Source organism: Rhagoletis zephyria, unplaced genomic scaffold, assembly GCF_001687245.7.
Source record: "Rhagoletis zephyria isolate East Lansing unplaced genomic scaffold, Rhagoletis_zephyria_1.1 Rzeph_scaffold_00047, whole genome shotgun sequence".
Lineage (NCBI taxonomy): Eukaryota > Metazoa > Arthropoda > Insecta > Diptera > Tephritidae > Rhagoletis > Rhagoletis zephyria.
The window spans coordinates 190,128-214,960 of record NW_016157131.1 but is presented as its reverse complement, the minus strand read 5'-3'; the positions used below and the strand labels follow the sequence as shown (position 1 = coordinate 214,960).

At 44.2% G+C, this 24,833-nt stretch overlaps 1 protein-coding gene across 4 annotated transcripts in view; it reads left to right on the top strand.

Moving 5' to 3' along the window:
- Positions 1-24,833, top strand: part of Msp300 (Muscle-specific protein 300 kDa) — a 232,951-nt gene that overhangs the window by 66,879 nt on the left and 141,239 nt on the right. For all 4 annotated transcript variants that reach the window (XM_017622295.1, XM_017622287.1, XM_017622314.1 and 1 more), the window contains 8 exons: positions 6-13,205; positions 13,555-13,708; positions 13,770-13,930; positions 15,224-16,192; positions 17,868-18,041; positions 18,466-18,645; positions 19,630-19,867; positions 21,426-24,208. In XM_017622295.1, the coding sequence (XP_017477784.1) occupies positions 6-13,205; positions 13,555-13,708; positions 13,770-13,930; positions 15,224-16,192; positions 17,868-18,041; positions 18,466-18,645; positions 19,630-19,867; positions 21,426-24,208 (17,859 nt within the window). The remainder of the gene's footprint in view (positions 1-5; positions 13,206-13,554; positions 13,709-13,769; positions 13,931-15,223; positions 16,193-17,867; positions 18,042-18,465; positions 18,646-19,629; positions 19,868-21,425; positions 24,209-24,833) is intronic.

Below are 24,833 nucleotides of genomic sequence, written 5' to 3'. Positions count from 1 at the left end.
TTCAGAAAATCTGCCAGGAAGCAGATAACAAAAGGGAGGACATGAAATGGCTGGTGAAAACGCTAGACTCCTTACTTAGCTACGCCAGCGAAGATGAGGCAAATCTCGAACAGAAGAAACTCGAAGACCTAATTGCTCGCTACAAGAACCTCATACCAACCATCGAGATAACAATGGTGAAGACGGAGGTGTTCTCCAAGTGCTACACGTATCGCCGCGAGGTGCACGAGGTTGTCTGTCTGCTTAGCAAAGTTAAGGAGCAAGCCACCAATATACCACCACCAGAGAGCCTTGAACGCGTCAACAAATTAATTGAAGAGCAACAATACGCCATTAGTCAGCTTGACCATCAACGTCCACACATAATGTCGATGTTGCAGCGTGGACGTGACTTGAGCAAGGATGTGCACGCGCCGTCGTTCGTCAATGTCGAGGTGAAGAATTTGGAAAGCGGCTGGAATGAGGCATATACCGAAACCGCCGACAAGCTGCAGTCGCTCAAGGGCACCCAGGCTGTGTGGAATGACTTTGTCGATCAGAAGAACGACATCTTCTCCATGTTGCAGACAGCAGAGACCGAATTGCGTGCGCTGACACCACTTCAAACCGATCCGAAAAATGTGAGTCAAGATTTGCAAGCCAAACGTGAGCTGAATGTACAACTGCAGCAAGCCTCACATCAATTGCTACCCAAATTGCATCATCTGAAGGCTGAGCTGGCACCATTGGCCGCTGCCGATAAGCGTCCCATATTGGAGAAGGAGGTAACTGAGGTCGAGAAGATGTTCTTCAATACCATGGAACATGTGAAGGATCGTGTCGGTTATTTGGAGGACTACAGCGCCAAGTGGAACAACTACAAATCGCGCCTATCTGAATTGCAAGAATGGGCTAACCGTGTGGCGCCTAAGAGTATTGAGGCTTTGCAGTCCGAAGATCTGACACCAGAAGAGCGTGTAGTGAAGGTGAACGCTTTCAAGGGTGTTCTTGGTGAACGCATGAAACAGCTAGACATATTGGCGTCGGACGCAGCCGAGCTGGCACCCAAGGAGGGCAACATAGCCGAGGCTAAACGACTGAAGGGCGAAATCACCAAGCTGCAAGAAGTGCTGAGCGCAATCAATCGCAATGTCGATCATCAAGCAAAGGCTGTGAAGGAGGATCTGGTGAACTGGCAACAGTACCAAACTGGTTTGCAGCAAATCAAACCGATAGTTGAGGAGTGTGAAATCAAGGTAAATACCATAGTTCCTAAGCCCCTTACACTTGAAGAAGCCGTTGCATTGCAACAAAACGCCAAACAATTCGAAACACAATGCCTCGAGCAGTTAGACAGGCTCCAAGGCATTTCAAACATTAGTCATAAAATGCTGTGCAAAACCAATGCCCCTGACGAATTAGATGCCATGCATTCCCGCTGGACATCGGTTCATGAAAATGCCAAGCAAGCCAGTGGTAAGCTGGAAAAACTGGTAGCCAATTGGAAATCGTTCGATGCCGACGCATCGAAACTCGAAGATTGGGTCAACAAAGGCGAGCAGGCGCTGGGAAAACGCCCGGCTGTGCTGAACACCCCGCATGTCGATAAGCTCGAAAAGGAGCTTGTCAAACTCAAGTCATTCAACAATGAAATTTCCGAGCAGCAAGCAAAGCTCGTCGCACTCGGCCAGTCGGCCGATCAGATAAGCTTGCATTTGGCGCCAGAGGGCGCTGTTGCGCTTAAAGAACGCGTAAACGGCATGAAAGCTAAGCTGCAGAAGTTGTCCGAGGCGACACGCGCCAACATCAACGAAGTGTCCGATGCAATTATAGCGCGCCAAGATTTCAATGCCAAAATGGTGAACTTCTCCAATTGGATGGATCAGCTGCGCAACCAAGTGGCGCAAGTCGAAGAGATTAATCCAGAACGTGTGGAGACTAGCTTGCACGTCATACATGCCTTGATGCAAGAACATGCCGACAAGAAGCCCAGCTTCAATGCAATTTACGATGAAGTTAAACAACTCTCGCTTTCCGCACCAGCCGAGGAGGCAAAGACGCTAAATGACGCCTACACTTCGCTGGTTATTAACTATCAGAATCTTGAAACCAATTTGCAACAAAAGAAGAATGCGCTCGAGAAGTGGACAGAGATATTGGGCTGGAAAAATGAGACCGAAAGTCATTTGAATTACTTGAAACACCAGCTGGAGAAGCCCGAAGGCCCGAAGCCCGTGGAGCTTAACAAGATCATCAACGAGATCGACACGATAGGCAGCTCGGTGAGCTACTGGAAAGCGCAAGCCAAGGAGATCGATGAAAACCCAGCCATACAACTGCGTGACGCTTTGTCGCGCAAGCCGCTGATTGCTACACAGATTGTCAATGATGTTGAAAACAAGTTGGACAATTTGAGGTTACGTTCGCAGGCACAAAAACAACAGGCCGAACAGATGAATGTACGAAAAGAGAAATTCCAAACGCTTGGCCAAAACTTCGGTCAGGCGCTGATCGATAATCGCGCCAAACTGCATAGCATACTGCAACAGAAGCCCGGTTTGCATAATATTGATCAAATTATAGCCGACTTGGTGGCACTCAACGAAGTTATCAAGGGACAAGCCGAACTGAAGGATCGTTTGCATGATGAGGGTTCCTTACTGATGCGTGAAGATATCGGCAGTATGCCGGCCATACAAGAAAGTCTTTTGTTCTTCGACAAAGACTATGACACGCTGCAAAACGAGATTGCTGAGCGCATACAGAAGTATAATTTGATCAGCCAGGCGCTGCGCGAGTACGCCGACACCAAGGATAAGTTTGCGAAGGAACTCAAGAAGGCTGAAGATCTTTTCAATGCCATACCACAGCAACCACGCGATGAAGTCGAGTTGCAACAAGCCGCGGAAAAGACACGCAAGACAATGGAGCAAATACGCAAGTCCAAGACGAATCTGGACGACCTCGAACGTCGCGGCAATAATGTGGCGAAGTTATTTGATGCCATCGGTGAAGTTGTGCCACAAGAAATTGCTAACGATGTGAAGGCAGCCAAGCAGCAATGGCAAGATTTGCACGACAAGACGGCAAAGAATGCACATATGTATGAAACAGAGGCTGTCATCTGGTCGCAAATCGAAGACGCTAAGAAGGAGCTACTACCCTGGTTGACTGAGACAAATCAAGGTCTCTGTGATGCTGCCGATAATTCAATAGAAATTGAGTTCGGTCCTATGCGTTTGACAAAGTTCCGCGCCGAACTGCCCTCTTATCAGGTATTGAAAAATACCATCGCGGAGAAGAGTCGCGAGCTTGTGAACGTCAATAATGGTGTTGAAATTCCAGCACTTACTGAGCTGAACAAACTGCTGACGGCACAATTCCAGGAGGTAGATTCGAATGCTGCGCGTCTGGAAGCAGTCACTTCCACCTTCAATGAGCAGGAGCAAGACTTGCGCAAAAAGATCAAGAACGCCGGTGAGCAAGTGAATAAGCTGCGTGAGCAGCTCATCAAATGCGATGACATGTCCGGCGAGCCGAGCAAAATCATGGAGCGACTGCTGACATGCCGCGAGCTGCGCGCCGAACTGGACAACAGCGCAAACGAGATTGACAATATCAAGCAACGCATCGACGAGATGCGTGCGCAGTATCCAACATTCAGCGAATCAATCATACCCAAGGAATTGAACAATGTGCAGAAACGATTTGAGGCTGTCGATACACATGCAAAAAAGATCGAGTCCTCACTGCTTCAATTCCTCAAGAAATTCCATGCCGACAAGGTGGGCATGCTGAAGCGCATAATCGCCACGCAGCGCGAGAAGGTGGCTTGGTGCCAGCCTGAGTCGACAAGTGACAAATACAATCTGGACGTTAAGCGTTCTTCACTGCTGGAGGTCAGCAAGGCAATTGACGATTGCCACAAGCGTAATGCGGAAATTGGCAAATCCTTAGCGTTGCTGCAAGCCGTCGAATCACCACAAAACCTCAAGGATTTGCAAAAGGATGCAGAGCTGTTGAATGGTGAAATGAAGGCGCTTCAAGACAATTTCGACAAAATCAAGAATGTGCTGGATGAAAATGTAGACTTATGGTCACAATATGAGCAAGCGAATGAGGAGCTCTCCTCGTGGCTGCGCGACATTGAAGGGCGCATCAAAGCCGAAACGAGCAATCAAGTTAGTGTACCAGACATCGCAAACAAATTGCAGGAGCTTGCGCTATTGCAACAAGACATAAAAGCGCATGAACCGATAATGCAGAACTTAGAGAAGACATCACAGTCGCTGATGGCAAAGAACCCTGAAGCACGCATTGGACAGTTTGTGACACATCTGCTGCAGCGCTACCAAACTGTGGCGAAGAGTTTAGACAGCTACATCGATAAGGTGCATAATGCACAACGCGCCAATAGCGACTTCGTGACAGCCGCAAAAGATTTCAACGACTGGCTGTCCGATGCCAAGATTGAGTTCCAAGAGTTGGCGCGCATGGGTTCGCCCGGTTCGTCCTCGGCCACCGCGCAGCAATTGCAAACTGTTAAGAACTACCTGAAGACGTTCGACAATGGCCAGCTACTGCTGAATAATGCCGTTGATATTGGTGAAGCGCTATATCCCGTTGTGACGCCTGAGTATCGTGAGAAGATACGCGCCGAGCTACGTGGCATACGCGAAAACTACGACTACTTGCGCGACGAAGCCAACGCGCTCTTACAACAGATTGAGGCAGTCTTGATACAGAAGACATCCATCGAGGAGAGTTATACGCAAGTGTCGCACTACCTCAACGATTCTAAGGCCAAAGTGGCCGCAGCCGATGAACTCTACCCCACGCTGGCTGCCAAGAAGAGCGCCTTGCAGAACTACAAGACACAGCTGCAAGAGATTACATTGCATAAAAATGCGCTGAAGCAGCTACACGACAAAGCTGTGACGCTTTGCGACGACGAATCTGAGCGTAAGACCGAAGAGTCGATTGAAGAATACAATGGCTTGTCCAAGAAAATCGCCGAACGCATCAATGTTGTAGGTGACCAAGTGGTCAAGCATGAGGCATACGATCAGGTGCTGGAGAAGGCACAAGATTGGCTGAACACCATCAAGTCAGAGGCTATAGACATTTTGAATGAGACCACATTTGAGAAGGAAGGCGCTGAAGAAAAGTTGACTGTGGTTGAGAATCTGCTGCAGCACAAACCCGAAGGCGACTCGATATTCGACACATGTCAGCAGCTACTACAAACTGTGCTCACACAAACACATCCAAGCGGACATCCAGCTTTGTTGCGTAGCTTTGAAGAACCAAAGAAGTCATGGGATGAATTTATGACGCTGTGTCAAGATTCGCTCGTCAAACTGAAGCAGCTTTGCTCGAAATGGGATGAGTTTGAATCTATTATCGACGAGATTGACAACTGGATGAAAGATGTTGAGAACGTTGTAAAGAATCAGAGTCTAAAGAGCACGGCTGGCACAAAGAAAGCGCATTTGGCACAGCTGCAAAAGATTGCCAAGGATATCGATCAACGCGCTTTGTCCATCAACGATCTACTCGACCAGGGTCGTGAGATCGAGGGTGAAACCGATTTGAACCTGAAATTGTCGCGCATCAACACACGCTATCAGACTTTGAAAAACCTCTGCAAGGAGTCCATTGCGAAGTACGCCAACTACGCCAAAGACCATGAAACCTTCGATGCCGACTATGAAGTGTTCAAGAAGGATCTACAGGAATGCATTGAAAATCTGGCGCAAAACGCCGAAATTGTTGGCGATCAGAACATTTTGCAAGAACATCAAAACAAACTGCGCGAAATGGCTGATAAACGTATCAACGACTCAACAGCCTTTGAGAGTTTGATCGACCGCGGTGAGAAGCTCTACGGACACACCAGTCCCGACGGACGTGAGATCATACGCCAACAGTTGCGCACGCTGCGCACCATGTGGGACAACTACTCCGATGATCTGAATGCGGCTACGCAAAAGATCGATCACTGTCTGCAACAGTTCAACGATTTCAATATCGCCAAGGATCAGTTGACCAAGTGGCTGAAAGATGTTGACAAGGCGATGCAGAGTCACACGGAACCGAAGACTACGCTGCAAGAGAAGCGCGCACAATTGCAGAATCACAAGTTGCTCCATCAGGAAATCACGACACACAACGTTTTGGTGGACAACGTCTGCGACAAGGCGCAGGTGCTGATCGACCAGATCAAGGACAATACGCTGAATGTCTATCTGCAGTCCATCAAGCAGCTGTTCAACAGCATTGTGCAGAAATCTGAAGAGATACTAAACAATTTAGACAAGTGTGTGGTGGACCATACAGACCTAAACAACCAAATTGCAGCCGCAAAGACTTGGATCTCTGGCGAAAAGGAGAAATTGTTGGAATGCGATGACGCTTATGGCGAAAAGGCTGACATCAAACGCAAGATAGAGACACTGGTGCAGCTGGCTCAAAGTAAACCGCACGCGCAAAAGTTAATCGCGGAAATACGTGAACAGTACGAGAAGGTGAAAGCGACCACTTCGGAAAGAGGTAACGAGATACTTGAAAAAGAGATCGATGAGCTGGAAACTACAGTCAAAAGTCACTTCGATGATATCGAAGGCATCGAAGGTAAGCAAAAGGATGTACTACAACAATGGAATGACTTCGAGCGCAAACTTGAAGAGCTCACTAAGTGGTGTCGACAGGCGGAAGGCGTCTTCCGCGAACAGCAACTGAAGTCCACATTGCACGAGAAGGTGGAACAGTTGGAGAAATACAAAATCCAACGCGATCTCATCTTGCAGAAGGAGAAAGAGATTGACGCATTCGCTGATGCGGCGCATGCTCTATTGAACAACTGTGGCGCGGAACGTCTCAAGACGCTCACTACACAGATCACCAACCGCTACCAGCTACTGCAAGTGCTGAGCAAAGAGGTCGTCAATCGCTGGTCGAACTTGGTGGACGATCATCAGATCTATCAAGACAAGTACAACGAAGTTGATTTGTGGTTGCAGCCGATTGAGCAACAATTGGACAACGCTTTGAAGAATGAACCCTCTCAAGCTGCAAACATCTTGCAAGTTCTACTCTCTGAGCGCGAACAAGCTGAAGCGCTCTTTAGTGCGCTGAATGCAGCCGGTGAAAAGGCGTTGCCTGAAACCTCCACTGAGGGACGCGAGAAGATACGCAAAGACTTGCGTGACATACACGAACGCTGGGATAAATTAGACGAAGGCATACGCAATCTGCAGAAGCGACAAGAAGCACAAAGTGTGCAACTATCGAGTTATCAGGACATACTCGGACAGACGCTCAACTGGTTGGACCAGGTAGAAAAAGTGTTACAAAATGAAAATCCCAGCACTTGGACCAGCGCGCAGGAAATACGCTCGAAATTGTACAAGTACAAAGCCACTACGCAGGATATCAATTCGCACAAACGCATCATTGAGGCTGTGAATGAAAAGGCTGCTGCACTCTTGGATGGCAGTGCGCCCACAAATGTCGATGGAATCAAGGGCGCCATTGCTGATGTTAACAAACGGTATGAAAAAGTTGCTGTCGATTGCGCCACACTGCTTGGCCAACTCGAAGAGGCATTCGAAGTGTATCAGCAGTTCAGCGAATTGCAAAAAGCGCAACAAGATTATCAAAAGAATCTGTGGGACCGGCTGACCGGCTACTCAGATTACTCCGGCAACAAGCCAGCCTTACAAGCGCGCCTAAATAAAATATCCGAAATACAAGATGCCTTACCCGAGGGCGTTTCTAAACTGCGAAACCTCTCCGCGCACATTGACGAGAAAGCCAAGTTGCTGCCAGCGCGCTCGAAGGAGGCAATGTCGCGTGACTTAGCCAACTTGCACGCCGACTTCGATAAGTTTAGCGCTGCGCTAAGCGATGTGAAGAGTGGCTTGGAGAATCGCCTGCAACAATGGAGTGACTACGAACTCAACTTGGATCGGCTGATCAACTGGCTGAGCGAAGCTGAGAATGCGCTCAAGAATTACAATCCCAAGTCGACAATGGAGGAGAAGGAAGAGCAGTTGAATCGTTTCCAATCGTTGATGCAGAATTTGCGTCAAAACGAAATCGAGTTTGAAAAAATGAAAGACGACTCATCGGAGCTGATTCAAAGTTCGGGTGAGACCAGAATCGCCGTTAATGTACAACAAGTTACTTCACGCTTCCAGTCGATACAAGCGACCACTAAGGAGATACTCAAGAAATGCGAACAATCTGTGTACGAACATCAACAATTCAATGAGAAGTACAAGCAATGCGCTAATTTCTTGGCAAATGCGCAAGCAAAGTATGACGACTCCAGCGATCTCTCGCAAGTGGGTTCGCGCGATGATTTACTTAAAAAGCAAACTGCAATCCAAGAGTTATTGGCACAGCAGCCCAATGCTTTACTGATATTGAACAGCACCATCGAAGCGGGTGAGAAGTGCTATGCGTCCACGGCCACAGAAGGACGTGAAGCCATACGCGTGCAGCTGTCCGAATTGCAAGAGGCCTTCGACAAGCTTTACGACAATGTGACAATCACCTCCAGAAAGATACAAGACAAAATGTCCAAATGGTCTGGTTTCGACGAAATTGCCGAGAAATTGCAGACTTGGTTGGCTGAAGTCGAGAAGACGCTGCCAGCTGAGATCGAATTGAAAACCACTTTGGATGAGAAACGTGCAAAACTGCAATCCTACCGCGATGTGCTCAACGACCTCAATAATCACCAAGTTGAGGTGAAGAATCTGCAAGAAATTGCTAGCAACTTGCCAGAGAAGAACGATCATGTCGATCAAATAACTAAAGAGATTGCTGAGCAATTCGGCAAATTGCACAAGCGCGCGCAGAACTTCGTCGAGCGCTACGAGGCTATTGTGAGCGATCACCAGCAGTACACTAAGGCCGTGATGGAGGCACAAGAGTACATCGAGGCCACGCACAACACCATTGATTACTGGGGCGATTTGGATTTGGAACAGGTGTCGTTGCATACAAACTTGGACCGCTTGAAGAATCTGAAGGACAGCTTGGCTGATGAGTTCCCGCGTGTGGATCAAGTGCGGGCCTTGGGTGAGAAGGTCATACCAGGAACAGTCGAAAGTGGACAGACGAATATCAAGTCACAAATCGACACTACCCAACAAGAGTGGGAAGGCCTTATCGCCGCCATCACGTCGACAATTGAAGCTATCGAGAATAGGCTGCAACAATGGGCGGAATATGAGCAGCTACGCGATCAGTGCTTGGCTTGGATACGCGAATCTGACAACAAGCTGCACGCCATTGACTTGAAGCCCACGCTAAATGACAAGAAGGCGCAATTGGAGGCGCTGAAGAATCTGCAGGGTGAGATGCGCGCCAAGGAGCTGGAAATTGACAGTGTTTCCGAGAAAGGCCAAACGTTGCTTAAAGGCGCGTCCAGCATGCGCTCTTCGGGCCCAGAACTAACGACGAAATATCAGCAGATCTTCCATAAAGTGAAAGAACTCAACAACCGCTGGCAACAGTATGTTACTTCGCATCAAGAATTCGACAATGCCGTCTCTGAGTGCGGCACCTGGATCAATGGCATCAAAGATAAATTGGACTACTGCGCCGATATGTCCTCCATGAGTCAGAAGGAGTTGGATAAGAAATTAGCAACCATACAGGACATCATACTACTAAAGGATGAGGGCTCCGCGAAAGTACTCAGCATTGTTGAGTTGGCGCAGAACGTGCTGGCCAATACAGCACCAACCGGCCACGAAGCGATCAACAAAAAGTTGGCAGATCTGCAAGAGCTGTGGTCGAATATTGCATTGCGTATTATCGACGTGAAAGCCACACTCGATGACTCGATTACACAGTGGTCCGGTTTTCTGGAACAGGTACAAAACGTACGCAAATTCAACGAATGGCTGGAGAATGTGCTCAAAGAGCTTGCTGAACATCAAACCACAATGCCTGAGAAGCGCGCACAGCTCGATCGCGTGAAGGCCACCGAAGAGAAGGTGCGCATGGAGAAGATTGATGTGGATGCATTGAAAGTGCAGGCAAGAGAAATGATTGCTAGCGGCCAACAAAGTCAGGCCGCCTACCAAGCACAAAAGGTGCTCGACACTTTCGATGAACTCTGTGCGCGCATACAGAAGCTGCTCTCCGATCGCCATGATCAGTACAGAGATCACAGGCTCTACAAGGAAGCCTATGACGATCTGGTAAGTTGGATAAGTCGCGCGCGCGAGAAATTCCCCTCCCTTAAGCAGAGCAGCCTCAGCGACAAGCTGGCTATTGAAAATTTAGTGCAGGCCACTGAAGCTATGCTGAATAAGCAGGCGCAGGGTGAATTATTAGTGGAACATTTGGTGCACACTGGCGAGGTTGTGCTAACCAGCACGTCGCCGCAGGGTCAAGAGATCATACGCAACGATATACGCGCTCTTCGCGACAGCTTCGAGTCGCTCTTCCGTGAGATCAACCAGCAGAAGGAGAGCTTGGAGGTGACTATGACGCAGTGGCGTGCTTACAAAGACGAATACGAGCGCCTAATCGAATGGCTGCAACAAATTGATATATTGGTCAAGAATCACAAACTAAACTTGTCACCCAGCTATCCGGAAAAAGAGAAACAGGTGGCGGATATGCAAGATGTTATGTCGCGCCTGGAAAAGGGCAAAGATGATATCGATAAATTCAATGCCTCCTCCGCGGGCCTACTAAAATCTCACTTGGAGTCTTATGTGACGAACCAACTGCGCCATTTGAACTCAATGTACCAGGTGCAAGTAAATCTTGCTAAGGATGTGCTAAAGAAGGTTGAAACTAACCGTGATCAACATCGTGAATACAACGCTAACTTGAAGGCAGCGCAGGATTGGATTGATTCAGCGAAGGAAACCATACGCGAGGCTAGTGACTCTTCTAGCGCTGGCTCGAAAGAGCTGCTGCAAAAGCGCTTGGAGAAGATTCAACAGCTGATTAGTAATCGTGAAGTGGGACAGAACTTGGTACACACAACGATCAACAACGGTGAGAAGGTGGTAAGAAACACGCGCTCCGATGGACGTGATGCCATCAACAATGAAATGAAGGAGCTGCAGAATGACTGGGACAGGCTGGTGAAGAAAATGTCCACTGCTAAGGTGCAGTTGGAGACAAACCTGTTACAATGGGCCGACTATAGCTCGAGCTACTCACAATTGCAACAATGGATTAGCGATCGCGAGTCCAAGTTGCAACAGGCATGCGAGCAGAAGATTGTAAAATCGAAGCGCGGCCAACCTGGTTTAACATCGGGCTTGAGCGAGCGTAAAGCTAATTTGCGTCAGACCAACAATATTGTGCAGGATATAGTCTCCTTTGAACCGATGATACAATCGGTTGCCTCGAAGGCGTCCGACCTACAACAGGGAGCGCCAGCCTCCGAGATATCGTACAAGTATGAGACTCTCACAAAGCAGGCCAAGGACTTGTATGAGAAGCAAAAGAATACAATCGACCAATACCAATCGCTCATTGATGCAGGCAACGAGTTCGCTGCTTGGCTGCGCAGTGCCAAAGAGCGCCTCAGCAAGTGTTCCGAGCCCACAGGCGATAAGCAAGCGCTGGCCGAGAAGACACATCAGCTGAAGATATTGCAAAGTGAGGTGCCTGAGGGGCAAAAGAAGCTGGAAGCGGTGCTGACGCAAGGCGAAATCGCTTGCCACAATGCCGAGCCCGAGGATCGTGAGATCATTGAAGAGGAAGTGGCGCTGTTGCAAGAGGAGTTCGACGCCTACGTAGAGGCGTTGAAGAAGGCCAAGGACTACTTGGAGGTTGGCATTGTCAAGTGGTCAGATTACCAAGATCAATATACCGAAGCGCTGGAATGGCTCACGAAGACAGAAGCATTGGTGCAGTCATACAACAAATTGCAGGATAGCTTGGCGCGCAAAAAGGTGGTACTGGAAGAGTTCCAAGGTCACTTGCAGACACTGTTCGATTGGCAGAAAACACTTGATCATTTGAATATGAAAGCGCAGATGCTGCTGGAAACCTGCTCCGACACGCGTGTCAGCAACGCCATCATGCAGTTGACAACCAAGTACAACACGCTGCTAACGCTGGCCAAGGAAGTTATGCGTCGGCTGGAGTTGCACTACCAAGAGCACCAACAGCACCGCACCCTGTACGAGGAATGCCAGTCGTGGATTGAGAGCACACGCGAAAAGCTCGCCGATTGCGCACAGATACCGGGCACTTTGAATGAGGTGCAAATCAAGCTGAGCACTGTTAAGAACTTGCGTCAAGGTTTTGAGTCTGGGCAGAATAAGCTACGCTATTTGCTGGAGCTCAAAGAGAAGGTGATTATGAATACCGAACAGAGTGGCGCCACCAAGGTGCAAGAAGACACCGACGCTTTGAAGCAAGACTTCGACCAATTGCTGATTGACATGAACGATGTGCGCCAAAAATTGGCGAATCGCCTAGCGCAATTAGAAGAGGTTTACAAATTGCATAAGCTGCTCACCGAATGGCTGGAGGACATAGAGCCCAGCGTCAAGGCGAGCGATGACTTCTTGAATGATTTAAGCGAAAAACGCGCCGCGCTGGAGAAATTCCGCGCCATACAACGGGACATCAACGGCCATAACGACATTGTCGAGAAGATCAATGCGCGCTTGAATGAAGACAACAGTCTGGACCCGAACGATTTCCGTGAAGGTCTCAATAAATACGAAAACTTGCAGGAGACTGTTGGCAAGATTATCGAATCACTCGAGAACCAGGTGAACAATCACGACAAATACAAGCAGGCATTCAATGAAATACAAGATTGGCTACGCCGCACACGTATCGAAATCGAACAGTGCGCCGATTGCCATGGCGAGAAGGTGCAAGTTGAAGATCGCCTCAATAAGTTGGGTGATATTGGCGCTTCAATGGTGGAAGGCAAATCAATGCTCGATGCCTGCGATGAGCTGAGTCAAGCTGTTATTGCGACCAGCGGTAGTGAGGGACAAGATGCGGTGTCGCAGGAAGTTAAACAACTTGTCGCCGAATGGGAAGCGCTGCAAGCGATGTTGCGTGATGCGCGCGCCAATTTGGAGAGTTGCCTTTCACAGTGGAATACGTTCTTGCAGAATTTCAATAAAATCAACAAATGGATTGATGATATTAGCAAGCGCGTGGCTGCCGCCGCCGAAGCTGAGAATAAAACACCCGACGACTTGGCATATGCCAAGGTAAGTTCATTCATTATCTTCACTACCTACTAACCAAACAAATACCCCCCCGCTGTGCTTTTACTAAACACACACATACCTAACTAACTAATCAACTAAGCTTATTCAGTCATTGGATATTCACACATAAGTAGCCGTAGGTAATCCTAGTAAGTGCTGCGTCTCACCTACAAAACACAGTGTACAAAACACTATGCTTTTTAGATGACACATTTTTTTTTTCATCAATACTAAAAATCTTTTAAAATATTATTTTTGTTGTAAAATGATTAAAACTTGTACTACTGCTTACCATTTTTTCCAAAACAAATTTTAAAACCCCTTTTTCCCCCTTACGTTCTACGCGCAGAATTTGTTGGAAGAAGTTTTGGCGGAAAAAGACAATGTGGAGGACTTGAATGACGCTTGTGAATTGCTTATGGAACAAAGCGCCTGCACGCGCGTTCGCGATCAGACTGTCGAAACACAGGCCAACTACACCAAATTGCTGACATCAGCACAAGGTTGGTGGTTTGCTGGATTTTATTAGACTTTTTTGTTTATAAATGCTTCATTGTTTTCTAGGCCTTGTTTCCAAGATTGAAAAGAATCTATCTGATCACACCGAATTCCTGAACTACAAGAAGGAAATGGACGCCTGGATTGAGAAAGCCCAACAGATATTGGATGGCTGCACTGCAGATGGTGATGTTAGCGAAATAGCCCAACAATTGGAGACTGTCAATGTAAGTAAAATGATTAAACTACTCAATATTTTAAGCATTTTAAGCATTTAAAAGAAATAAGGAAATTTATAAAAAATTATTGAGTGAAATAAAAATATGCTATTTTTTTAATACAACAATATCAAAAATTTAAATAAAAAAGAAAAAAATGTCATTAAAAATGAAACAAAAAAATTTTTTAAAATAAAATTAAAATAAAAAATTATTTGTCTTATTAAAACAATAAAATTAAATCTAACAATTAAATTAAAAAACGAAAAAATAGAAAATGAAACAAGTTACTAAAAATATATTTTTCTAAAAAAAAAAAACAATCTAAATATTAGAAAAAATTACATTAAACAAAAAAACATAAATAAATTATTTATTAAAAAAAATCCGCTGCCTGGGGATTTGAGCTTCGGCACGCCACTGTTCTGCTCACTCTTCCATTGCTACAGCTGGAGCAGCGCCAGAAAAATAATTTCTTCTTCTAATCTTCATTTGGAATATACTTAAACATTAATTAAAAAAAGACAAAATAAATAAATTTTTTAAAAAGAAACAAATTAAATAAGTTCAAAAAAATTAGACGAGTTAAAAAAATTTTAAAACAATAAAATCTTAAACTTAACGGAAAACTTAATAAGAAAAAATAGAAGAGTTTCTAAAAATTAAATATTAGAAAAACATTTTTATTTTTGAAACAATAAAACTTTACAACTAAAAGCTAAATTAAAAAAGAAAAAAAAATTAAATAAAAAAGGTAAAAAGTTAAATTTAAGAAATACATGAAGTAAACAAAACATTAAAATTACATTAAAAAAGTAATTATAAAAAAAATTCCGCTGCCCGACGACTTGAGCCTCGTATCTCTCGAATGACACGTCAGTGCTTTGCGCACTCGGCCTTTGCGCGTGTTGCAGCGGCGTGAGCTTTCTGTCAAAGAGCTTTTCACCATGAAAGTTGGCAAGCGAGCTTCTTTGGAGGACTTTCGGGCCAGAATAAACAAGATCCTTCAAAAAGTGGCTACCGTCTTTCAATTGTCTTACAAAAGACTTTCAACTATCTTAGCCAGAATTGTGCTGTTTCGCAATTGATTGAGAAGATTTTATACGCGGCCAAATGCTAATAGAGCCAATAATTTTTAAAATCGTCTAAGTCATTTCAAGCCTCTTGTGCTAATCTACGACTGGAGTTACGCGGAAGCTTATTTCCTTCCTTTCTAGCTTAATAATTATACTTACATATATATTTACAAATGCTTTCTTCAATCAAATTATTTATTTCTTATCTTTTCTTTTTTCTCCACAGTCGCTTGCATCTCGGCTTCCCGAAGGCCAACACCTTCTCGGCATGGTACAAGATGCCTACACGAAAGCTTCGAATGTGACACCCGAAGGCAAGCAAGAGATTTTGCGCGACCTAATGACCAAAGTGCGTGAGGACTGGGATGCTTTGGGCCTGGCTGTCAAGCAGAAGTTGACCGACCTGAAACAAGCACAAAATCGCTGGTCAGACTTCGCCAACAATCGCGATAAGCTCGAGAAGTGGCTAACTGATACAGAAAAGACACTCAAAACCGCACCCGATACTAAGGGTGAATTGAGCGAAATGAAGACGCTGCTCGAACGCTACAAAACGCTGCAGAATGAAATTAAGCAGAAAGGTGGCGAAATTGAAAATCTGTTGGGCGAAGCTAAAGGTTTGGGCACTGAAGTGGACGCTGTGCATCAAAAACAGGCGCGCTGGGAGAAGGTGAAGAACGATTGCGCTGCCTACATTAAGGGTCTGGAGAACGAAATGGCCGACTATAATGCCTATCATCAGAGCTTGCAGGACATTGAAAAATGGTTGCTGCAAATTTCCTTCCAGTTGATGGCACACAATTCGCTCTTCATTTCGAATCGTGAACAGACCGAGGAACAAATCAAGCAACATGAAGCTTTGTTAGATGAAATACAAAAATACCAAGCCAACTTGGATGATTTGAATGCGAAGGGACAGGCGCAAATTAAACGTTACGCCCCAACGACCCCAGCCATACGCGATACGGTCGAAGAACAATTGAAGAATATTCAGGAAAGCTACAATTCATTGTTGCAAACTTCTGTACAAATCAAGAATCGCTTGCACGAATCGTTGGCCAAGTTCAAGGAGTATGAGGATACATTGGACAGCATTATGCGCAATCTGGAGGCCTATGAACCGGTTATACAGAATGAGCTTGATGCGCCGGCAACCAGCTTGGAAATTGCGCAACAACAATTGAAGTGTGCTCAGGTGAGTGGGAGGGAGGTTAGACGATGGGGGGAAATTATAAATATTGTATAAGTATTTTAGATTTTAAAGAAAAATTGAACAGGACTTTAAAAGTAAGTTAAGGAACAGCTTAGGTTTGGATAAGGTGAAATTTAACTTTAGTGGAAAATATTGGGATGGGTATGCCCGCAAAGTCTTTAAAAATTGTAAACACCAGTGATACTGGAAAACCACAGTTACAACGAACAGGAATTAAAAAGAAAGCTGATGATAGTAATATCGATAACCAAAATGATAAAAGTGCAGATACTGCCAAATAGCTATTTTTTAATAAATTTTTCGATAAAATAACGAATATGAGCACAAATATGCCATTCGATTCTTCTAATGACAATAACTTGTGGACACGCTCAACTGGACAAGCGATGCTGAGGCCATTGAGCAATTCTGTGGATAATTTGACGGGGCATAACCCTCATATGATGCTGAGATTGTGCTTGTCGACTTTAAATACTGGGGAGCAAAGAAGACTTAAGTATCTGGTTCCAAAGTTCAGCTTTATTGACAACACCTCCGACGAAGAAGAGACGCGGATCGACTTCACCGCGGCATGGTACACACTTAGTAGTTAGTAGTACTAAGCACCAGCATTGAAACATCTAAAAAGCCACTTAAGTGTCCCCTCATCAAAGAGCTAAAGACAACATTGACCTCATTGTGGTAGATGGAAGACCTTATAAATAATGTATTTAAGGTCCTATCGACTAAATATACTGTGCGATAGACTGAAACCCTTCATGAAACACCTAATTGATCCTCATATGTGTAGATTTAGGCCTGAAAAATCCACAATTAACCAGATTTTTTACTACACATCAAGAAATCGGCTTGCTGGAGCGCCCTGAGACTGCCAAACCTATATAAGTAGCTTGAAAAGTGGGGACTTAAAGCGCCACTTGGGTTCATAAAACCATTCATAAATGATTCCGTAGCAAAACTCACAGACTCAATGCTACCTAAGCTGACCTTAATAAAGCCCTATAAGGTAATACCTGAAAGGGATAAAACGATAATTGCCATGTTCAGCGGGGGGACTCAGCTTGGTACATTGATGGTTCCAATTTTGACGGTGGGAACACTGGGACCGGCGAATTTCTGAAAAACGTCCCGATGGGCATACACCCAACCATATTCCAAGCAGAAATTTTTGCAATTAAAGTCTGTGCCCACGAATGTATTCGCAAAAAGACTAATGGGGCAACAATAAATATCATTTCGGATAGTCAGCCATAGAGCACTTGACCTGATCGGCTCTCAGCCTTTCTTTAGTCCAACCAGAAGATACACAGCGAAGCTCCTAAGGCAAATTGCTGTAGCTATGTGAATCTGATGATTTTTGAGATTTTTTTTTTGTTGAACGTGTTTTGCATTTTTCCATATAAAGTATTTTCGAAATTTTTTTTTTGTATGGCAGTGACTGCGTGACAAAAATTGCCAATAATCAACGGCAACTCCTATATTATATGAAAAATTAAAAAAAACACAGAGTATGTTTATAGAAAAAAATAACATATAAAATATCGGTTAAATTCAACCAAAGAAATAGTTATAAATAAATACTAGTTAAGTATAATGCAAAAAATAAAGATTTATATTAATCATTGGATTCTCTACCCATTTCTATTCCCCGACTTAGGACCTACAAAACAAGCTGAACAACGAAAAGTCGCGTCTTGCAGCTGCTGTACAAGCCTGCGAAGCAGCCACTGCTTCCATCAGTCGCCCCAGCTCACCGCTGGAGACTGCCATGCAAGCCATACCCGAACGTGAGCTTATTGTGCGCGCAAAACTGGAAGATTTGCTGGATCAGGTAAGTTCTGAGTCAGTGAAGCTGGGGAAACTTTTTCACGAAAAAGAAAGAAGAAAATGTTAACGCTTTCTATATAGAGCGTATGTGTACTAGAGAAAGTGTAGTATTTGATGTAGCAAACTAGTAACTAGTATAACAATTATGAGCTATATACAATTTGTTAAAACACTTTTCCTCAAATGTGAATTAGTTTTTTATATTAATATTTTATTTTTATTATAATTATAACATGTAACCTTATTTGTTTTTGTAATAATTTCCTGTTTAACTGTAATCCGCTGCACTTACACTACTACAATGCGCACTGCTATTTGCCAACAAAAAATCCTCTCTGTTCATTTAACCACCCACGAAAATCCCTTGCCATATAAAAAAAAAAAACCAACAACTCTCAACCCAAAACAACAAACCCACTCGGAAAAAGATGCCGAGCAACCAAGAAGTATTGCACTCAAGCAACATCACCGCTAAGGCTGTTAGCGATGTTGAACTACAAGAGACTAATAACGCTCCGCATGATCCAGCTGCTCAAGAGCGTTTAAATAGAAAATTATCACGCTCTAATAGCGAGCGTGTAATCAAGCTTAATACATTAATCACTAAGGTAAGTTTGCGGCCTCGCGACTAGCGAAATTTTGGGCCTATTCCAAACGCTGCTGAAATTGTAATGCTTTCCTTAATGCTTTAGTTTTGTACTAATTTTCCTGCTTCGAAAAATTTGGGCGAGTTAAAGAAACTGTAAATTGCTATCGTATTCGCAAACCCGATGTAAATACATACATACATACATTTGTGCATACATATGTATATATGAGCAAATCTCAAGAATGGTTAAATTTTTCTTTTTTCATGTACATAACAATTCTGGCATGAATTTCGAGTGTGCCAATAAAAATGAAAAATAAAAAAAAAAATGGAGTTTCAGTTATCTTTTGCTTTGAAGTATCTTAAATTTAATTAAAACTAAAAAAGGAAACGTAAAAGCTCAAAGATTACAAAAGAGCTGCGACAGAAATTCTGCGTGCTGTCAGTTTTTTTTTAAATTTGGTGGCACACTCCTGAAACTTCACAGATATGTTGTACTTGATGCCAGCGTCCATTGCGTCTAATGTGAACATTCTATTTGAAAACTTCCCAAAGTTATTAAAAAAAAAGCATTTAAAATTTTTTCGAAAGACAATGAAAAAATTAGTATCTAATTTCGCCTAATAAACGTTTTACTTGATTTATTTTTTATTGTATATACTTGTTGCTGGAACACCATTGATTGAAATAAATGCAGGAATATTGCTTTAGCGTTTTTTTCTGGCGAGAGAAGCGAGTGACACTAAAAAAAAAAAACTCGTGAGATTTGCTTGTATATCTTTATATAACTGCTCACATATACATACAAACATATTTACTTATCTATGTACATACATATAAACATAAAGTAGTATTTTTAAGGTCTTTGGGCAAAATTTCCCATTCGCTGTTCAAGGTTTTTTGGGTCTTTGGGTACTTCGCATATTCACTATATTTTACATTTCTTGCCCCTTTTTTTTAGTGAACTAAAATGCATAAATTTTTGGTTTCTTTACCTAATTAGGTACAATCCCACTTGGGTGGATTGACCGCTTCAGTGAGTGAGTTAGAGCAACAACAGAAACAGCGCGCTGAGCTTCAAGATTGGGTTAAGAGGCAGCAATCAACGGTTAGCGATTGGCTAACACGACCATGCAAGTTGCGTCCCGAAGCAGCCAAGCAGGAATTGGTTGCCATGAATGATTTGTTGAACTCCATTGGAGACAAGCGTTCACAGCTGATGTTGGAAATGACTGGATCATGTAAGTATTTGATAAATTTTATAATATTATCTTCTTGAGAATCAATCCTTTTCTCGCTTTTACCCACAAGAAAATCTCCTACTTATTTGGCCACACAGTCATCTTTCGGCTTTGGACAAGACTAATAAATTCATTAAAAGCGAAATCGTTGAATTTTTATTATGTCAATAGGCTCGTTCAGTTCGTCACCAGTCTTTCCTAGAACAGTTGTGCCGAGAGTATCATCTTTGATCGATACTATCTAAGTTTCTGCGCCATATTTTGTCAATTGAGGCCTCTTCTTTCCTTTAAACTGCCTACCAACCCCTTGCAATGCCTATTGGCAAAATGTATTCTTTGCTGGATCATCTGGCTGACATTATTGGTGGTGTTAATGCTGGATTCTAGGAAAACGATGTTCTTCACTATTTCAAAATTATAACTGTCAACAGTGAGAAGACTCTTTGTGTGATGCCAGTAAGTACTTTGTATGGTGCCGCGGTGATTCGTATTGGTAGCTCATATTACGTTTTGTGGGATCTTATTGAAGATGTCACACTAAAGTGAGCTCCCTTGTATAAAACCTCTTTTGGTTTCGCACGGTGCGAGTAAGGCCGTTCCAATTTCATTTGAACTAAAAGTTGTACTCTACGTCCCTCTTAAGAACCATTACAATTTGCACGACTCTTTCTTAACAACCATTTCAGGAAATGATCCCAAACTAGTCTCGAAATTGTCCTGAAACATAATCCCATGGTAGTCCCGAAGTATTTCAGGAAAATCCCTGAACTAGCCCCGAAACGGTCCTGAAATAGTCTAGCACCAGACCCGAAATAGTTTTGAACTAGTCACGAAATGGTTCTGAGCTAGACCCGAAATGGTCCAGAACTAGGCTCAAATGGTCTCGGACTAGCCGGAAATGGATCTGAAATAGCCCTGGAATTGGCCCCGAAATGGTCGAAAAAATGGTGAACTTGTTTCGAAATGACGGTCCCGATATAGTCCGTTAATAGCCCAAAATGATTCCCAGCTAGTCCCGAAACTCTTCTGAAATAGTCCTGAAGTGGTCCCGAAATGGTTCTGAAATAGTCCTGAACATGCCCCGTAATGGTCGAAAAAGCCGTGAATATGTGCCGAAATAATTTTGAACAAATAACGGTCCCGAAGTCGTACCAAAATGATCCCGAACTAGTTCCAAAATGTTCGCAAAATAACTTGAACTAGTCCGGAGCTGTTCCTGAAATAGTCCTGAAATACTCTGGAAATGGTCCAAAACTAGTCCCTAAATGGATTTATACCTATCGTGAACTATTCCTAAACTGATACCGAACTATTCCTATAATTTTTTTCTGGCAAATTTTACCCATACCGAGAGTTCGGATATTTACACATAAAGAACATTTTGTAGGTTCGGCGCACGAAAGTTGATTTGACAACAACTCCTAAGAGTTCTTCTCTACTTCAAACTTTATACCTCAAAGAGAGAGAGAGAAGCTCTGAGCTCAAATAAATTTCCAATTATCCTTTACTTCGACTCAACTTCTAAACCTACCCATTTTGTTTTCCTCTTTATTTGTAGTGGCCGAAGAAGACACCGATCTCGACGATAACCTCGACAAGCTCGAGTCCGAGCTGATGGATGCTATCGCCAAGAAACAAGCTGGCCAAAACGATATCGATAGTTACCGTCAAGGTGTGCAAGATGTACAGAACTGGTTTGACTCGCTCATCAAGCGTATGGATGTGCTGGACAAGGGTTCTGGTTTGAATTGTGGCCAAAAGGTGGCTGCCATCAACGAAATCAAGAAGGAATTCGAAGATCAAGGTCCCAACAAAATACAAGAGTTGAAGGGCAAGGCAGCGCAGGTAGCTGAAGCGATTAGCAATTTGGATGGCCAACAGGTGGAAGAGCAAATGAAATCATTGGATCGTCGTTATGCTGATCTTGGCAAACGCATCGATCGCAAGGCACAACTGCTGGATGTCACCAATAAGGGCGTTGATGGCGCTAAAAGCGAAATCGAACAGCTACACAACTGGGTCAAAGACAAGATACAAGAGCTACAAACACCCACGGCCATGGGTTATGAACCCAAAGCTGCAGAATCGCGCCAACAGGCAATCAAGGGCATTATGAAGGAAGCTGAGGCGAAGAAATCGCAGGCTGATGCTTTGGAGAAACGCATTGCCAATATGAAACCCGAACTGGAACCTGTCGAATACGCGCAACTTGAGTCTGCCTTGCGACAGTTGAACTCCGAGCAAAAGAATCTCTCCGAGGTGTTGAAGAGCGAGTTGGAACGCGCATTGGATGCGTCCAAGGCACGCAAGGCGCTCGAGGTTGATTTGGAGAAGGCGCGCGCTTGGCTGAAGTCGAAGATTGCCGAAGTGCGTAAATTGCCGGTGTACCATCCACTGCCAGCGGCTGAAATCGAAAAGCAAATACAAGAGAACAAGAAGTACGACGATGAAGCCAAACAATTCAACGATTCCGTGTTGAGTGATGTACAGCGGCAAGCGGCAAATATAATGAAGGACTGCCCGGAGGCGGATAGAGTAGCTTTGCAGAAAATACTCGACGAAATCGCCGCCGACTATCAAACGCTGAAAGATGAGAGTGGTAAGCGTGCCAACGCTTTGAGTGATCTGCTGCAAGGACGCAAGTCCTTCGAGGACGCCATGAAGAACATGGGCGATTGGTTGAGTGAAATTGAAACGGCAACAGCTGGTGAGTTACGCACCACCAGTGTGCCAGTCTTGGAAGAGCAAATGGCGCACTACAAGAAATTGCTGGATGCTGCTGAGGGCAAGGCTGGCTTGTTGAATAATGTTGCCGATCAGGGCAAGGCCATATTGCCCACGCTCAGCAATCCTGACAAACTGAAGCTGAATGACGACATCAAGAACTTGAAAGATCGTTATGGCAAAGTAACACAGCATATTAAGGATCGTGTCAGCACGCTTGCGGATCATATCAAGAAATACAAGGATGCCAAGGCCAAATTGGCTGATTGCATGCAATTCCTCAATGCCATACAGCAACGCTTGCGCGAGTTGAATAAACCAATCGGTGCAAAGATCGAAGACGTTCAAGATTTGCTCGGCGCCTATGAGGGTATACTCAAGGAGCTGAAGGATAGCAAGAGCAAGATGGGCGACATACAAATGGATGACTTGCCAGAGTTGCAGAGCATATTGCAGCAACAGGACGATATGATCAAATTGATTGAAGATCAATTGGCGCACCTGCGTCAACTGCTGCTACTGCGTGAGCAGTTCATAGCGCTGATCAATGAGATTATCGCCTTCATTATGAAGTACACAGATGTTATAATCGACATAGAGAATTCGCCCGACAGCTTGGAGGACAAAATCAACAAGTACGATGATGTCATCGTCAAGATCCAGGAATGTGAGGGTCTACTCGCTTCCGCTAGCGATAAGGGACAGAAAATTGCCTCCGAGGGCTCAGCTGCCGATAAGAATAGCATTACTGAACAGCTGCAGTCGCTGAAGAATCAATTGCAGAATCTGCGCAAGGCTGTCGAGTCACAGCGGCAGAAGCATCAAGTGCAGCTGGAACACCATCGCAAAATGGCTGCCGAACTCTCGGAAATACTCGATTGGTTGCACAATAATGAGGCGTCTGCCAAGTCACGTCCGCTGTTGGATCGCGACCCCGAGTCGGTGGAACATGAAATCCAAAAACATCATAAGCTGCGCAATGAAATTCAGTCATATCTCGATAAATTCAACAAAATCAATGACAGCGTCAAAACCGAGGTGGGCATGCCCGGCTCATTGGTGGAAATGCTTTCCGAAGGTCGTTCGTTGGTCTCCTCACTGCCACAAGAGCTTGAAGATCGCGAAAAGTACTTGATCAATAATCGCGATTCACGTCTTGAATACATGAAATTGGTTGCGAAGTTCAACGACTGGGTGCACGAAGCTGAGACACGTCTTCAGAATAGTCAACATGGCATCGATTATGAAAATCTCGTACAAGACTTGGAGGAGCACAAACTCTTCTTCGGCAATGAGACCCCAATCAAAAATTTGGTGCATAAACAAATTCAAGAAGCAGCCGATAAAATCTGGCCGTCTCTGAGCAATTTCGAACAGTCGGAATTGTCACGCGAATTGGCACAATATCAAACGAAATTAGCAAACACTTTTGCGTTGGCGAAATCACAGCAAGGCGAATTGGAGAAGGAGGTCGAGCGTTGGCGTGAATATCAACAATCGGTGGAACGCGTTAAGGCCACCATTGAACGCAGTAAATTCAGCGATGAACCAGTGCAGAATTTGGCCGGTCTTCACTTCAACATACAGAAGTTGACACACGCCATTGGCAATGTGCAGGTGAGTTTGAAGAATATGATTTCCGTGATTTATTAAACTGTATTTATCAAAGTTAAGATGTGGCTAAAAATTAGGAATCCTCTGATTTCCAAGCATTCCTTGGACAAAATCGAGAACAGTTTTCAAAAAAGTTTTACTAAGCCTTAATAGTGATCGTCAAGAATGTGTTAATCACTAATATCCAGATAAGTTTCCCTAGTTCAATAACAATTCTAAGTCGCTTAGTCCTTGGGCTTCCAGTAGTGACTATCTGAAAGTACCCACTCTCCTTCGTTTCGCTGACTTTCTGAAAGTTCAGTGACTTCAGGCCCTTGTCCAGTCTGGACAATAAAAGCAAACTTTTGGCAATTGTCTTACAACTCACCACAATTTCCAATTCTGGCAACTGTCTTTAAACTCACCACAGTTGTCAATTCTGACAACTATCTTGAAAGCTCGTTTTTGTCAGGGTTAATTGAAAGATTTGCTTCGAACGAGGCCTAAGCGTTGTTATGTTTGTCTTTTAGCAATAAGTTTTCTAAAATTTAATTTAAATAAAAAAATGTTTCCTTCTAAAACAGTAAAAACATACAAATAAAAAGAAAATTAAATTAAAAAGACAAAAACTAAATAAAAAAAAAACAAA